This window comes from Monodelphis domestica, chromosome 1, assembly GCF_027887165.1.
Source record: "Monodelphis domestica isolate mMonDom1 chromosome 1, mMonDom1.pri, whole genome shotgun sequence".
Lineage (NCBI taxonomy): Eukaryota > Metazoa > Chordata > Mammalia > Didelphimorphia > Didelphidae > Monodelphis > Monodelphis domestica.
In genome coordinates this window covers 548,103,568-548,119,537 of record NC_077227.1, presented here as the reverse complement: position 1 = coordinate 548,119,537, position 15,970 = coordinate 548,103,568, and the positions used below count along the sequence as shown (strand labels likewise).

Here is a 15,970-nt window from a genome sequence, read left to right as displayed (position 1 = left end):
GAATTGTGGTCACCATTTATAAAATTAACTCTTAAGTCAAAGTCTATTAGCAGGTCTTAACAATTTAGTTTAATGGAGATATAGTTAATGAGAGAGATGTAGTAAAGAAGTAGAAAATATTGCCTAGCTTAGCTACTCTATAATAGCTGTCCTAAGAAGTTCAGCTCACCGCTCAGCAAGGGCTCCTTCAAGTCCCAGTCTCCATGTGTAGTCACAGTAGTCTCTTAAGCCAGGAGTCCCAGTGGTATCTTCAGCAAGGGTTCACCAACCCAGTCTCCAGTCACTCACCCAGCAAGCCTCTCCAGTGCAGAAAGCTGCAGTCCAGAATGAGTCCAGGAAAAGGTGACTGCCTACAAGAATCTCCCTTCAGCTCAGCTCACCAAGGCAGAACAAATCCAGGAAGAGTCCAGACCATGTTCGGTCTCACCTTTTATACCCCCTTTCCCCTGTCACTTCCTGTCTCTTCCCCCCTCTTCACAGGAACCAATCACAGCCTTTCAATTTGCCTAGTACGGAGTGGGGGGGTGAGGGGGGGATGACTTCAGTGCTTGTGGCCTTTAGTCACCTAGTAGGTGACTTGTGAACTCTCTTACCTAGTGACTTACCAAGTGCTAAGTAGGCTCACTTCAAATTCTTGATTGATTACATTAAAAATAAAGAATCTAATTCTCTCTTCACAGATCTAATGGAATCTTAATGTCATTTGTTCCCCTCTTCCTAAAGGGCAGATGTAACCATGCTACTGTGGGTTTTTAAATTAATAATCAATAACTAAATGTTATATTTTATAAAGTTTTATTAATAATAACTAAAGCAAAAGAACTGCCTGACTTCAACCTGGTCACAGGTTTAAAAGAGGTTGAGGGAGGGGTTACAGCCACTTAAATACAATCACATAAAATGTGGGGACACAGGAAGAATGGAATTTTGGGAAATTCTAAGGGACTTCTGGGGGATGAAGTCCAAAGGCTCAAAATCTCCATTTATACATATGCCCCCTGTGATCCTATTTGGGAAACCAGTTTCCCCAAAAGGATCATGGAAACATAACTTAAAAATTGCAATAATTTGTGGATAAGAGGAAAAGAGAACAAAACCAATGATTACTAGGACTTTATCCCCCAGAAGTCCCTTAGAATTTCCATTTATACACTACCCTCTATTCAGTAAACTGCAGTGATGCCCTGTTACCTCCAGGATCAAAATATAAAACCCTCTCTTTGGCTTTAAAGGCCATCATAACCTGGCCTCTCCTACCTTTCCATTCTGTTTACATCTTACTGCCTTCCAAGTCCTCTATGAGCCTGGGATAATGGCCTTCTTACTGTTATTTGTTCTAACTTTGCCTCTCTCAGTTCTGGACATCTCCTCTAACTGTACCAGATGCCTGGAATTCTCTCCCTCCTCATCTCTACCTCCTGGCTCCCCCTGGCTTCCTTAAATCTAAGCCAAAACTCTACCTTTTCCAAGAAGCCTTTCCTAATCACCCTTAATGCTAATGCCTTCCCTCTGCTGATCATCTCCCATTTATCCTTTATATATGCTTTTTGTATATAGCTGTCAAATGTTGTCTCCCTCTCTTGAGTGGGAGCTTCTCAAGGGCAGGGACTATTTTGCCTCTCTTTGTATCCCCAGTACATAGCACAGTTCCTGGCACATAGTAAGTGCTTAATAAATGTTTGTTGTTATGATTTTACTCATACATCCTACTGTTTACCATACTTCCTTTTTTATACTTTTAATTGCTAGCCCAAATATTCCAGTTTATCACAAGACATAGATAGAAATCTTTTTAAGAATACTTTTTTGTGTTAATCATCTGAAATGATGGCCTAGATGTTTTTATCAAATTGACCCCTAAAATTATTTTATAATATAAGAATGAGTAAGTGAAAAATATTCCAAGGAGAGGAAAACCCTTCCTTTTTAATTGTTACTTTGCTTCCACCATTACTCTTATTCTGGGTACTCTTTAGGGCAGTGATGGCAAACCTTTTAGAGTTGGAGTGCCAAACCCCCCAACACCACCACTATGCCATGCACCTCCCCCACCACATGCTGGGTACACTTTCCCCCCCAATCCCACACAGGGAAGGGAGAAAGAGCACCCATTGGACTGCTGGGCAGAGGGGTAGGTGAAGTGAGGAATGTCCTCAGCAAGTGTAAAGGGGGGAAGGAGTGGCTCAAGCTGCTCCCTTCTAGCCCTGCCACCTGTAAGCCACCCACTGTACCCCCCTTAGAGTTACCATTGGGTTGCTGGGCAGTGGGACAAGAGATGTGAAAAAATATCATCAGGCACAATGGAGGGGGGGAGGGGAGCAGCTCCACTCAAGTCCCTCTGCCTTTCTAGTAATGAACTCTAGGGGAAGGCAGGAGTGGGGTGGGGAGGGAGAATAGCCACGTGCCCACAGAGAGTGCTCTGCATGCCATCTTTGGCACCCATGCCATAGGTTTGCCATCACTATCTTAGGGTGTTCAAAAACTTATTGATTAGGCCACTTTCAATACATTCTTTTATTCAGCGAGCATTCCTTAAGCACAATAGTTAGGGTGGTGAGCAGAAAGTTTAGATTAGATCATAGTCCCTCTTATTATCACATCCTCAGGTAACTAAGAGAGAAGATAGGGTCGAGTAGACTTATTATATTACCCATGTAGGGACCTCCCAGTATGGCAACTGGCCTCGCCAGTGCAAATTAGGCATTTGTCTATAATTAGTCTTAGAAAGTAAGAAATGAAATAAATTAGCCTTATTAAGAAAGCCAGCATTTGTTGAAGATAAGACTCAAACTCAAGCATCCTTGGCTCTAAGGCCAGCTCCTTGTCCTCTGTCCCTTCTTTCAGTGAAATGTATAAATGATTGAATATGCTAATGTACTTCCAAGTTGTGGCTGTGTTTAAAACAGCAATGGACCCCATGATTTCATAGGCGTAGGTATCTCCTGGTAGAGAAAACTCTCTCCTAATACTAGTCAGCTTATGGGCTTAACTGAGGCAAAGTTGCCTAAGGAACAGTGAAGTTGCATGATGTGTTCAAGATAACACTACCTAGCAGTGTCTGTCAGAGGCAGAGCCTTTCTGTTTTCAAGGTCAGCTCCTTCGTCCATTGTCCTACTGACCCCCAACACCAACCTTATAGCTTTTTACTTTTGACTCTTGGGAATGCTTTCAGATCATTTATTTAATCCTCAAAACCAGCTTTATGAAGTAAGCAAGAGAAGTATCATTGTCCCCATTTTGTAAATGAGAAAACTTAAGTCCCTCAGAAGGAAGGTATTATCTCAAATCTCAGTGGCAGAACCCATGGTTGCTGGCCCTAAGACTATGGCCCTTTTTGCAATAAAGGCTTTTTCTACCCGTAAGTTTGACCCAAGAGTCTGGAAAAAGGCAGCTGGTTCTCTCCCTGGATGCCTCAGACCCAGAAAGCCTTATTGTTCCTCAGTGACTCCTGGTTGGAAGCCAATGTCCTCCAACTATGTTGGTCACTTTGCTTTGGGAGCTGATTAATCCTTAACCTGCTGAAGGACATGATGTAGATGGTTTTAATAATTCCTATTTGCCGAGGTTACCTTCTTTTTATCCTCATTTCAGAAAACATGGCACTTGATTGTAGCATTTAGTCTTTTTTTTCTGTATTGAAAGCTGAGCAATTGCCCTGCTGTTCTGTGTTGTTGAATCCTTGATTCAGACATTCTGTTTGTAGAACCAGTTGGGGATTAGTCCCTACATGGGGGCAGTATTTTCTGGCTCATGGTGGAGCCTGACAGCATGGTAAAAATCCTAGGCTAAAACCCAGTAGTGTTAACAAGGAGATCTTTTAAATCAGAATTCACAGAACCCAATAATTGATGGCTAGAACGAACCTCTAATTTATTTGTGCACATTCACAAACTGCTCCTATTTTCCAGCCTCTGTTCAACTGTGGAGGTCACGTCTGGGCCGGGTGATGTACTCCATGGCAAACTGTCTGCTAATGATGAAGGTACGTGGGTGGCAGTAACTGCAGAGCTGCCGTATATTCTGGAGTAGCATGTCATGAAGAAAAATGGAGGAGAATCACTGGTGCATTCTGGATCAGGGAAAGCTACCTGACTAAGCATGAAGGTTTAGCTTAACACAGAATTAATTAGGCTAAGTAACGGCATATTTAATAGATAACTAAGTGCAATAACATACTTTAAGGCTATATCTATGCTTATTCCTTCTGAAATCAATTCAAATAGAATATAGAATTTGCATTTTTAAATTGAATTTTTCAAACACTGAGCTAAATACTGTAATTAGAGCCAATTACTTGCTCCCTCTCTCATCTTTTCCAAACTCTGCCTCATGAAAGGTCTTTGGTTTTGCATACTGAGTATACTAGTGGTTTGGGGGGGGGGGGTTGTCTTATTATTTTAATTTTGATGACATGTAGAGACAGCATCAAGCTTGGTGTATGTTTTACCTCAAAGCTTTCAACCTCCTGGGAGAAAATCTGAAAGATAAAGAATCCTGACAGAGTAATGCTAGACAATATGTTTTAACTAAGCTACTCTTCTGAGCATTTTCATCCCAGGTTTTTCAAGTGTTTTTTACTTCTGTGTGTACAAAAAAACTGGGACTGCCCACACCTTCTGTTTCCCTCCCAACCACAGGAATCAGCATGTCCTGATGATCATCTGGTGGCACAACCCACAGGCAGCACAGACCAGAAGCTTAATGCTTTTGTATGAATCAATTAGCAGCAAACACCCAAGAGCAACACTATTAGCATTCTACCTGCTATTATAAGACAGAGATCATAACTTCTCCCACACTCCAAGTTTTCAAGCTGCCCAAGGTCATATCTGAACCTGGTTTTCCATAAGGCAAAGCAGGCAATTTGCCAAATGAAGAAGCTTGCTTAGGGGCTCTGTTTTTTAACCTTGAAATATCAGTTTCCTGCCCCTAGCGAGATGGTGATCTTGAGTAGGTCTCAAAGGAGTAAAGTACATAAATAAATTGGCACCATCAAGAATTTAGCACACTCAGTGCTATAGATAAGACAGTATAGTAAGAGTATAGAACATGCAATCCAGGTTTTGAAATGTGACATGCAGATGAGAAGCTACTCTGTGATAATCTCAGTTTTCTTTGTATATCCTTTCAAAAATCAGAAACACATTTTGGGGATATGGACATGTAAGTTTAGAAAAATCACACTTTTTTTTTTCCCAGCTCAATCCTACAAACATTTATTTATTTATTTGTTTGTTTGTTTATTTGTTTGTTTATTTATTTGTTTGTTCATTCATTCATTCATTCATTTATTTGTTTGTTTATTTATTTATATTTTTATTTTTTTAGTTTTTAAGACATTATTTTATTTGGTCATTTTCATACATTATTCATTGGAAACAGATTCTTTTCCTTCTCCCCCACTACCCCACCACCCCTCCCCTAGCCAACAAGCTATTCATCTGCGTATCACATGTGTCCTTGCTCTAAACCCATTTCCTTGTTGTTGGTATTTGCTCATTTAGAGTCTCTCCTCGATCATGTCCCCTCAACATCTGTAGTCAGGCAGTTGCTTTTCCTCGGTGTTTTTACTCCCTCAGTTTGTCCTCTGCTTGAGGATAGTTTTTTTTTTTCTCGTAGATCCCTGCAGATTGTTCAGGAACATTGTAAAGCCATTAATGGAGAAGTCCATTACAAAAAATCACACTTTAAAAAAAAATTCCTACCTTCCATCTTAGACTCAACACTATATTGGTTCCAAGCCAGAGGAGTGGTAAGGGGTAGGCAATGGGGGTTAAGTGACTTGTCCAGCGTCACACAGCTAACAAGTGTTTGAAGCCAGATTTGAATGTAGGACCTCTAGGCCTGGCTCTCAGTCCAATAAGCTACCAAGCTGCACCCTAAAACCCACTGTTTTTCAACAATAAGATACATACTACCTCTATCACTGTGAGTAAGTCTGCCCTCCTCCCTGAACCTGTTGACTCATTTGCAAAATGAAGAGATTGACCTAAATCATCTCTAAGGCCCATTTCCCACTCTAAATCCTATGATCTTAAATATTTCAATTCGCCCTTCTAGCCTCTAAAATTATATGGTTTATATATCTAGTACCTCTTTTACATCAGAGTATATTCTTTTTATAAGAAATTCAATGACTTTTCTTTAGAACTTATTGTTTTTCAGCATTCCTGAAATATTTCTGTACTACTTGCTACCAGCTTTCTGCCCTTGTCCTATTACTACAATAGTTCTTCCCACCTTCTATATACATCAACAGAAACTTCATAAGCTAACAACCCCAGGACCTGTCTTTAAATAAGGCCTATGTGTAGCATCTCCCCTCCAGTCTTCTATTAAGCAAAACCACTTCCCCTGAACTACTTGTCCACATTTCTGGAAGTCTCAGTGTAGCCCTCTGGAGTCCTATATTTCATTCACTCTGCCCATCCAAAAGCAGGTCATACTCTCTAGCAGCCTCCAGAGCAACCGGGGCTGAAATCCCCCACCTGGCCACCTGTGGTAAAACTGATGGAGCGCCCCCACCCCCTATGGTCATTTTGCACTTCACCTAGAATGTGCCCAGCTTGCCAGAACATTCTTATGCAAAAGGCCTTTAGAACTAGCAGCTTTGATGTTTCTTTGTGCTCTAGGTCTAAAATTCCTCTAAGATGATTTCACATTTACCAGTTGAGCTGGTGAGTTTTCATTTGAATTTTTAAGATGCCTCAATAGAAAATACTCAAATAAAGGCAAAATTGGTCCCCTTTTATAGTCTATAATTTAATAACAGCAACATTTACCAAAATCAGTTCTCTGTTCTTGTGTGTCACAACTCACTATAAAATGGCATGGTGTGTTTTTAAAGGAAATTTTACAGAGACTAAATTCTAATTTTAATGTTCAAATTAATCTTTTCATTTTCAAGTGTAAAAGAAATGAAAAATTCAAGTTTGGGCTATTTTGAGTTGATGCAGTTTGTTGCCATCTAGTGAAAAGATGTGTTATTGCAGTAGGAAGTCCTTTTGTATATATGTGGTTTAGTCTTTTAATTGGATTATTTCTATGAGCTAATGATGTTATTTAATCAACCATTTAATAAATTTTAATAACATCCCTATTAAAGTGAAATAAGCATTAATTTAACTTTCAGGATGAGAAATTCAACACAGACATACTAATAGTTTGCTTTAGCTCCACATTTTGGCATATTCTATTAAAATATTGCTCAGACCATTCCAATGATTTTACCTTTTTCTTCACTGTTCTCATTTTTTATAAAGTTTCTTCATATCCATAGATGTTTAAAAAAGTCAAAATTTCCTCCAGTTTACTTAGGGTTTAGATGTGTGAGATATAGGTCACCTTACTTTAGTGTGCTAGACAGCAAGCAGCTCAAGGATACCCTCCTGATTTCACCTCCCCTTGACACTTCCTTACATAACGTGGAATTTTCATGTATTTTAAATGGGAGTGTGACCTCATAAATCACACACTTGTCTAAATTATGCTATACCAGTCTTTTCTGGTTCTGAAATGCCTGTAAATCTAGTTTCATGGGCACCAAACAAGTGCAACTACTAAAGAAAAAAGTGTGAAGATTAAACCAAAATAGAATTTTCCCCTTGAGCAAATCATTCATATCCTTTCTCAAAGCCAAACCTGTATGATCAGGAAAATAAATTAAATTCATTGCAAGAAATTAATTTCAATCCCTTTCCATGATTTGGTCATGTTCTTTGCCCTCCAATAAATGAATAATAATAAGTTTAAGGATAATAAGCTTTAATTTGATTTGACTTTCAATGTCACATTTTGGAGCTTCTGGGTAGTAGATAGAGTGTCCTGATGACCTAAAGTCAGGAAGACTCTTTTCCTGAATTCAAATCTGGCCTCAGAAACTTACTAGTTATGTGATTCTGGGCAAGTCACTTGATCCTGTTTGCTTCAATTTCCTCATTTATAAAATGAACTGAAAAAGGAAATGAAAAGCCACTCCAATATATCTTGCCAAGAAAATTCCAGATGCAATCACAAAAAGTTGAATACAACTCACCAACAAAAGTTTCACATTTTATGATACCAGAGGTCATAGCTAGAAATCTCCCATAGGGAGCAAGGGATACAAGAGCTACAGATAGCAATTACTTGTTGGTTTTCCATTGCATTCTGGGATCCCACTTCCAAAATATTGTATACTTAAATATAATAACAGCCTACTTATGTCACTATGACCATCTCTTATCTTCTAAAGATTTCTCCTCCTGATGTCAAGTCTCTTATCCTGTAATCTGCAGATCAATTTACTATACTATCTTGATAGTATTACCAAAATTCACTATGCTGTCATTGGTGTAATGATGTTCCTCATACACAGTATAGTATAACAGATCCATTCTCTGTGAGAATTTCACTTTTTGAAAGTGCCTCCTCTTTAGTCTTTAGGCATCTTCAGTGTCTTTTCATGCACCAAGAAGTACTTTCATATTCTTAAATGATTAATGATCTATTGTGATAGTTTTACTCCTAGGACACAGGTACTCTTCAAAACCTGTGGAAATGGATGTACTTGTTCTCTAGTTAAGCAATGGAAGCTTGAGTTTCACTAAGGAATCTAGGCATCGTAAGAGTTAAAAACCATTAGCCAATGTTATTCCCACAAATTTCCTTTCAGACTCCCTCCTCTCTTCCCCCCACAAATCGTTCTTATAGAGCTGTTTACCCAAGCTCAAACTTTTTGTAGGGCATAAGAATTGAGATACACATTTAGGTTAAAGTGCCTTCAAAACATCAGCATGTTTTCCCTGCTCATTCACTTCTAAAACAAAGATGTAGGCTATAAACATGCCTGTTGGTGAGTATTCATTTCTAATAGTGTAGAACCCTGTTAAGGTAGGGAACATCACATACACTCATAAAGCTACTGAACTCCCAAAGATGATGGGTAATGTAGACTACATAATTCAGGCACCTATGCCAACTGCCGCCTCTTTTTTCTGCTTCTCTCCCACTAATTGGCAACAGTGACAAATTGATCCACCTTCTTACCTGTCCATTCCACAGGGCTGTTGTGGGAGGAAAGCATTATTATTATAGAGTAAGGTGTTTCCTTAGCATCACAAAAGTTCAGAAAGTACAGAGGTTGTAAAATAGTATGGCTTTAGATTAGGAACTTTGAGCTAAAAATATATATATTCTTCCTCTCACACATATACACCCTTTACCCTAAAGGGGGTTGGTGGCGCCGTCTTCAGAATGGCAGGAGGAGCAGTTTAGCTTGTATGAGGCATGACATGTTCTCTACACTGACTAAAAACAGGACAGCTACTGCCTCAGTTACCAGGAAGCAGTGACAGGTAGTAAGAGGCAGTAGGAGCAAGAAGCCAAGGTACACTGTCTGGTTGTACAGCTTATCTAGCCTTGAATAAAATTAGTTTTAATGAGCTACAGTTGAAGTTAGTAGGCTGTAAGGAAAACCTGGAGCCTTTTTTTTTTTACTGCCAAATTGGAATTTTATATGTTGCCTGTCTTTCTTTATAACATTCCAATTAGGAAACTAGTTACTCCAAGCCCCAGTTTGGATACAATTTGATATGCAGAAGAATAAGGAAATAAATGTAACTGCTGGGATATTATGATTTACCATTAAAGGACCTATATATTCACAGTAAAGTCATCAGTTAAAAGTCCTCTTGTACATTTTCCCAAAGAGTAAATATTCTTGGTACCAGACAAAGAAACTAATTACACTCAGGTGTGTGAACATGACCTTGAAGTTTGGTTTTTGAAGTTTTGGTTTAAGATTTTTAAAAATGTCTTAATATCCTGTCTCACTTCTTAATGTTCCATTGTTCCAGTGTTCCATCGAGGCATACTAAATGTGAATTCATCTTAATTGGAAAATGAATAAAAAACAAGATTTACCAATTCTCATAATAATTTTTTTTGGTAGGGGAGAGTTAAATGTACTATCTAGTTGAGATCCTAATTGCTACTTGAAATGAAAAAAAATAAGGATAAAGAGCCGCCTGCCTAATTAAGCTAACAGGAGGCCACCAAAAGCTATCATCTCAGTGATGAATAATGGTTCAACAAGTTTTATTAGAGATAAACACTGGGAACCCCTTTTTAACACTGGTATCAGTGCACAATATTGACATAAAGTATATTGTGTTGTCTACACTCTGATTGAATCTGATGATTAATGAATAGTTCAAATGGAAGTAGAATGAGGGAGCTGTAGGGGTGTGGTAGTAGATATGTCTGTATATGGAATGTAGTATTGAACAAAGCACTGGATTCGGATATGGATTTGAATCCAAGCTTTACTACTTACTCCCTGTACAGTCTTAAGTAGATCATTTCTTTTTATTTTCTGAGCCTTAGTTCTTCTGTAAATTTTCTTCCACTTCTAAGAAAGACTACAGAGTAACTGAGACTTGATCTTTGATTTCACTGGTATGAGGAAAGATCCTCATGAGGAAACTATGGTGGTCAGCTCCTTCCCTGCAATTTATAGTCTTAAATATAGGGGAAAAGATACTTGGCTTAATAGATAGAGAGCCGGGCCAAGAGATGAGAAATCTTGGGTTCAAATATGACCTCAGATACTTCCTAGCCATGTGATCCTGGGCAAGTCAATTGACCCTGGTTGCCTAGCCCTTACCATTCTTCTGCCTTGGAACCAGTATTTAGGATTGATTCTAAGACAAAAGGTAAGGATTCTTCTTTTTTTTTTTTTTAAGATTGCCTGGGGCATTAAGAGGTTAAGTTATTTATATAAGGTCACACAGTCAATATATGTCAGAGGCAGGACTTGAATCCAGAGCTTCCTGACTAAGGTTGGCTCTTTATTTACTATTCCATGTGTTACCGGTAAAATTAGGGTTGTTGACCGAATATATTATTTTAATGGTGGCCAATCCCAATAAAATAGTCAAGTCAGTTTGGGATTTTTATGGTAGTTTAGTTATAATAATAGGAAGAAATTAGGAAGGAGAGAGACAGGAAAGGGTATAAGATTTCTCCGGCCTAGCCTAAGCCAAGGGAAGTTCAAAGGCCTCAACCACAAGGCCTCCTCAGAAGATTAAATCTAGCTTGGCTTCCAGCCATGAGGGCCCCTCCAAGATGAGGGGTCTCCTAGGAGGATAGTGCTTTAGGAGGTAAAGGAAAGGAGGAATCAGCAGCCACTCACCAAGGTGACTCAGGGAAGATGCCTCACCTAAAACAAGCTACAGAACCAAAACCTACAAGCACACCAAGAACTCTGCCACGAGCTCCCAATGCCAAACCACGAGAGCCCAACGTCTCCAAGAGAGAGCCAGAGAGAGGAAGTGATGCAAAATATCTAGGCAGTTCTTTACATCACTTCCTGCATCTCACATGTACCAATGGTAGCTTAAGCTTGGCTTAGGACAGCCCAGGGGTTCTGTCAGTTGTTTCTGATTTGTCACTTACTAGCACATGTCAGTCCTCCTCACAGTTAGTCCTTAAGTGGGGGTGTAGGCATTCCTGGTTGCTAGAATTCTTTTTTTTTTTAAGTTAGAAAAGTCATAAACATACATTTATTCAGGAAATGCAATTATTAAAGAGTAGTTAATGTTTCAAATGATTTCCCCACATTATAAAATATTTACAACATATATATTTTTTAGATCCACACTAAATCATGCTCATATTCTATTTAATTAAGTCATCATTGTGGTTGCTAGAATTCTAAAGACTAAGCAGGGTGGAGTAAAACAAAAATTCACACATGCTGCTTTTCAGAGTCAACATCTATATGTATGCATGCATGCATGTATGTACACATGTACAAATCCATTCTCCCTTAAATTATGCCTAGCATATAATAGGAGGAATTAAAAGAATATTTTTTAATCTAGTGTCTACTATGTATTGGGCATTTTACCAAGAGTTTTTACAAATATTATCTCATTTGATCCTCAAAATAATCCTGGGATCTTTGTCTCCAATAAATAATGTTTTGAAATGACCAAATAAAATACTGTTAAAAAAATTTTTTTTAATTAAAAAAATAATCCTGGGAGATAGGTGCCATTATTATCCCCATTTTTCAATTGAGGAAACTGAAGCAAACAAATGTTAAGTGACTTAGTGACATTGGATTTAAACTCACATCTTCCTGACTCCAAGCCAGACACTCTTTTCATTGTACCACCAGTTGCTTCTACATAGTAAGACACTGGATTCATGCTTTTGTTGATTGGCTGATTATAATGAATATGAGTAAAAGTAAAAGTTATTTCTGAATTTTAAACTGTGGCTTTGTGTCCTTCTTCTCTTAGGATTATGTACTTGCTGTAGATGCATATCATTCAGTCATCAAATATTACCCAGAACAAGAGCCTCAGCTGTTGAGTGGAATTGGAAGAATTTTCCTTCAGGTATAGCTGTCTGTAGGTGTATGTGTGTACACATCATGAATGTGACATATATGATATTTGTACATGTGCTGTATATCTGTGTGTGTGATTACAAATACTTACATTAAATGAGTGAAACTAAAGTACTTTAGATAGTCCACTGAAAGGTTAAAACTTAATACTATGAATTATCTGGTTTGATAGCTTATTATTTAATTTTTCTTTTTTTCATAAGTGTACGGAAAGAGGCAAGAAAGTATTTTTATCTAAAAGGCAGTGCTTGAAACTATAGGTATATCAATGTATGCAAAGTAAGTGGTGATTTTAGCAAATTTATCAATAATGCAGGTCAAGAAAAAAAATATATATATAAGTGGCAGCATTGCCCATTGTATAGACAGGCAGCTAGCTTTTGGATCCGAGAAAGCATGGGTTCAAGTCCTATCCCTACACTGGAGCTATGTGCCCACAAGCAAACCTCCGAACCTCTCAGTGCCCCTGAGCCACTCTCCAAGACCAAAAGATGCAGCTGAGTTGCTGATCTGCATTAAACACGTCCAAAATAGAAAGAAAAATGAAAAAGCCATACCGCCTAAAAATGTAGGAAATTGAGCCAAATGTTTTCTTTGGATTATCTCTATATTAAAAGCCTCAGGACATACAGAACTGCAATTTCCACTTTCTCATTCATCCATTCTTATAAAGCACTAAATAACTAGGAGTTAGGAGCTCCTCTCCAGGACCCTATCCATTACTGCACCCATCTCAGGCTTCCCCTTCTTCCCCTTGCAGTTCTTCTCATAAAGGGTCACTTAGAAAGACACCCTTTTCTAATGGAAGATGTTAAGAATTAGAGGGACTTCTCATAAAGCAAATTTGGAAGAGACCCACCTCATGGTTCTGAATAGACTCATTTGCCACTTTTCCCTAGACTTACCCTGATCAAGAAGAGCACAGAGGAGAGAGGGGACAACAGGGAGATCATTTGAAGCTAGATTCTGAAAAATTTTCTGGGTCCTTTTAGAAAAAGGTTTCTCAGCATAGTGGTGATTTGCCAATCCCATTTCTTCTTATAAACTAATTCCCAGAAGAATGTTTCTTTCCCAGGAGAGTTTAAACTCCATCAATGCAGGGACCATTTCCTTGCTTTTGACTTTATAGCATTGGTCCCTAATGCACATAAGTAGGCATTAAATCAATATTTGTTGAATTAAATTGAAATTAATTTCCTCACTCATAAGGATTTCCCTACAAATGAAGAGAAAGTTCTGTACCTATCCTGATTTCTGAATCATAACTTATATAATATTGTTCATTCATAAAAATTATTTAAGTGAATCTATGCCTAGCTCTCTGCCAGGCCCTAAGATCCAAAGTTTTGATAAAAATATGGTCCCTACTTTCTGGGAGCTTAGCATCTATTAAAGGATATGACAAACAGATTACTACAAGAGGCACAAGTTTATGAACAGTCCGTATCACTCAAAGAGCTTAGTTATAGATTCCAGTGACCGTTCCAGTGTCCAGTACTCTCATGACCACCATCAAGAGCTATTTTCTCAACAAGCAGCTTCTCTACTCTCCCTCTCTTCGTTCATGTTACATACTATAGAAGTGCAGAAATAAAATACTATGTGAAGTGAGAGGGAGAAGGTTGTGGGACTGGTAAGTCAGGGAAAGCTTCACTGAAGTCACAATTTAATTACTTTTAAAGGGCCTATGACAATTCTGCAGGGACGGAAAGGGCAGTTAAGCAAAGGCAGAGAATGATTGTAAAATGAATGAACATAACCAGAAGAGCTCATGACAAGAGCCAGAAATGGGGTAGGCACATTTGACTTTCTTCATGTATGTAATATGAGCTAAGACTGAAAAGGGACAGTGATTCCAGAGTGTAGAGACCCTTGAATGATAGACAAAGGAAGTTGATCTTTACTGCATTAGCAGCAGGGAGCTACTAAGATTTTGACACAGAGAAGTGACTTGGACTGATCTTACTTTGAAAGAAATGGTATTCTGGCAAAAGAATGAAGGGCACATTTGTGGAAAGTTCTAACAGAGATATGGTTAGTAGTTAACTATTTACAATGCTTAAAATTATTTGTGAACCTTGCCTTTAGTTTCTTTCTGACTCCTTAGTGCTTCAGGTAGGGAGGCTTGTTACTAGAATCCTTAAGAAGGAAAATAATATCTAACCATCTCTTTAGTTTAGAGAATGAGTCAGACTACAAAGATAACATGGTGTGATCCAACTCCCTCTCAGTAGTTACAGATGTGACATTACTTGTTATATTCCCAATTATAATTTGCTATCAGAACTGGCTTTTACCAAATCACAGTGGGAGAATAGATAAAAGAAAGGTTGCATCTTGGAATTCTCAACACTAAACCAACATTCATAAAGCTAGTCCTTCACAGATGTTTCCTGTCCTCAAAAACCAGTTTCTAGCTTACTTCTACTTTGATCCTTAGTTGCTGTGTCATCTCATATGTGTACTCCCTGCAATGGTTAATTTCCCAAACTGTCAATTCTTTCCTCTCCATTGTGACCCTTGTCCATATCCATCTGTTGTGCTGGAGACCTTCTTCTACCTCTCTTGACATTGTGCAGTGTGGAAAGTGCTAAAAGAAAAACCCTATTCTTTGATCCTTTTTAAAGCTTTATTAAAGAAAAGGCAACTGGAGTTTCTTTCCCCTGCTGGGAGAGCCCCTCAAGGCATGGGATTGGCCCTTATATTAGACCAGTCCTGTGCCTGGAAGTAGGGGGTGTGGTCCATCCCCTAGCATGGGATTGGTCCATTGAAGACCAATCCCACACCAGGAAGTAGGAGGGACCCCTGAGACATTCTGGGAGATGCAGTTCTTTCCCCCCCAGAATTTTGAAACTCACAGAAGATATCCACAAAGCAAATATGTTATCCTTCAGTTCTTTGGCACCTTTTTTGCATAACCAACTAACCAACATTTTTTGGTTCTCCATTTTCTTTAATGACATTTTTTTTAAATTATATTTTATTTGATCATTTCCAAGCATTATTCATTAAAGACATAGATCATTTTCTTTTCCTCCCCCCACCCACCACCCCCCATAGCCGACGCGTAAATCCACTGGGCATTACATGTTTTCTTGATTTGAACACATTGCTATGTTGATAATATTTGCATTAGAGTGTTCATTTAGAGTCTCTCCTCTGTCATTTCCCCTCAACCGCTGTAGTCAGGCAGTTGCTTTTCCTCGGTGTTTCTACTCCCACCGTTTATCCTCTGCTTATGAATGGTGTTTTTTTCTCCTAGATCCCTGCAAATTGTTCAGGGACATTACACCGCCACTAATGGAGAAGTCCATTACGTTCGATTATACCACAGTGTATTAGTCTCTGTGTACAATGTTCTCCTGGTTCTGCTCCTCTCGCTCTGCATCACTTCCTGGAGGTCATTCCAGTCTCCATGGAATTCCTCCACTTTATTATTCCTTTTAGCACAATAGTATTCCATCACCAACATATACCACAATTTGTTCAGCCATTCCCCAATTGATGGGCATCCCCTCGTTTTCCAGTTTTGGGCCACCACAAAGAGCGCAGCTATGAATATTTTTGTACAAG

The 15,970-nt window shown here is 38.7% G+C and overlaps 1 protein-coding gene across 2 annotated transcripts in view; it reads left to right on the top strand.

Annotated features, from left to right (window-relative positions):
* The window catches only part of TRAPPC12 (trafficking protein particle complex subunit 12), a 189,656-nt gene that overhangs the window by 136,596 nt on the left and 37,090 nt on the right, over positions 1-15,970 (top strand). For both annotated transcript variants that reach the window (XM_007476184.3, XM_007476185.3), the window contains exons 8-9: positions 3,909-3,982; positions 12,288-12,386. In XM_007476184.3, coding sequence (XP_007476246.1) covers positions 3,909-3,982; positions 12,288-12,386 — 173 coding nt within the window. The remainder of the gene's footprint in view (positions 1-3,908; positions 3,983-12,287; positions 12,387-15,970) is intronic.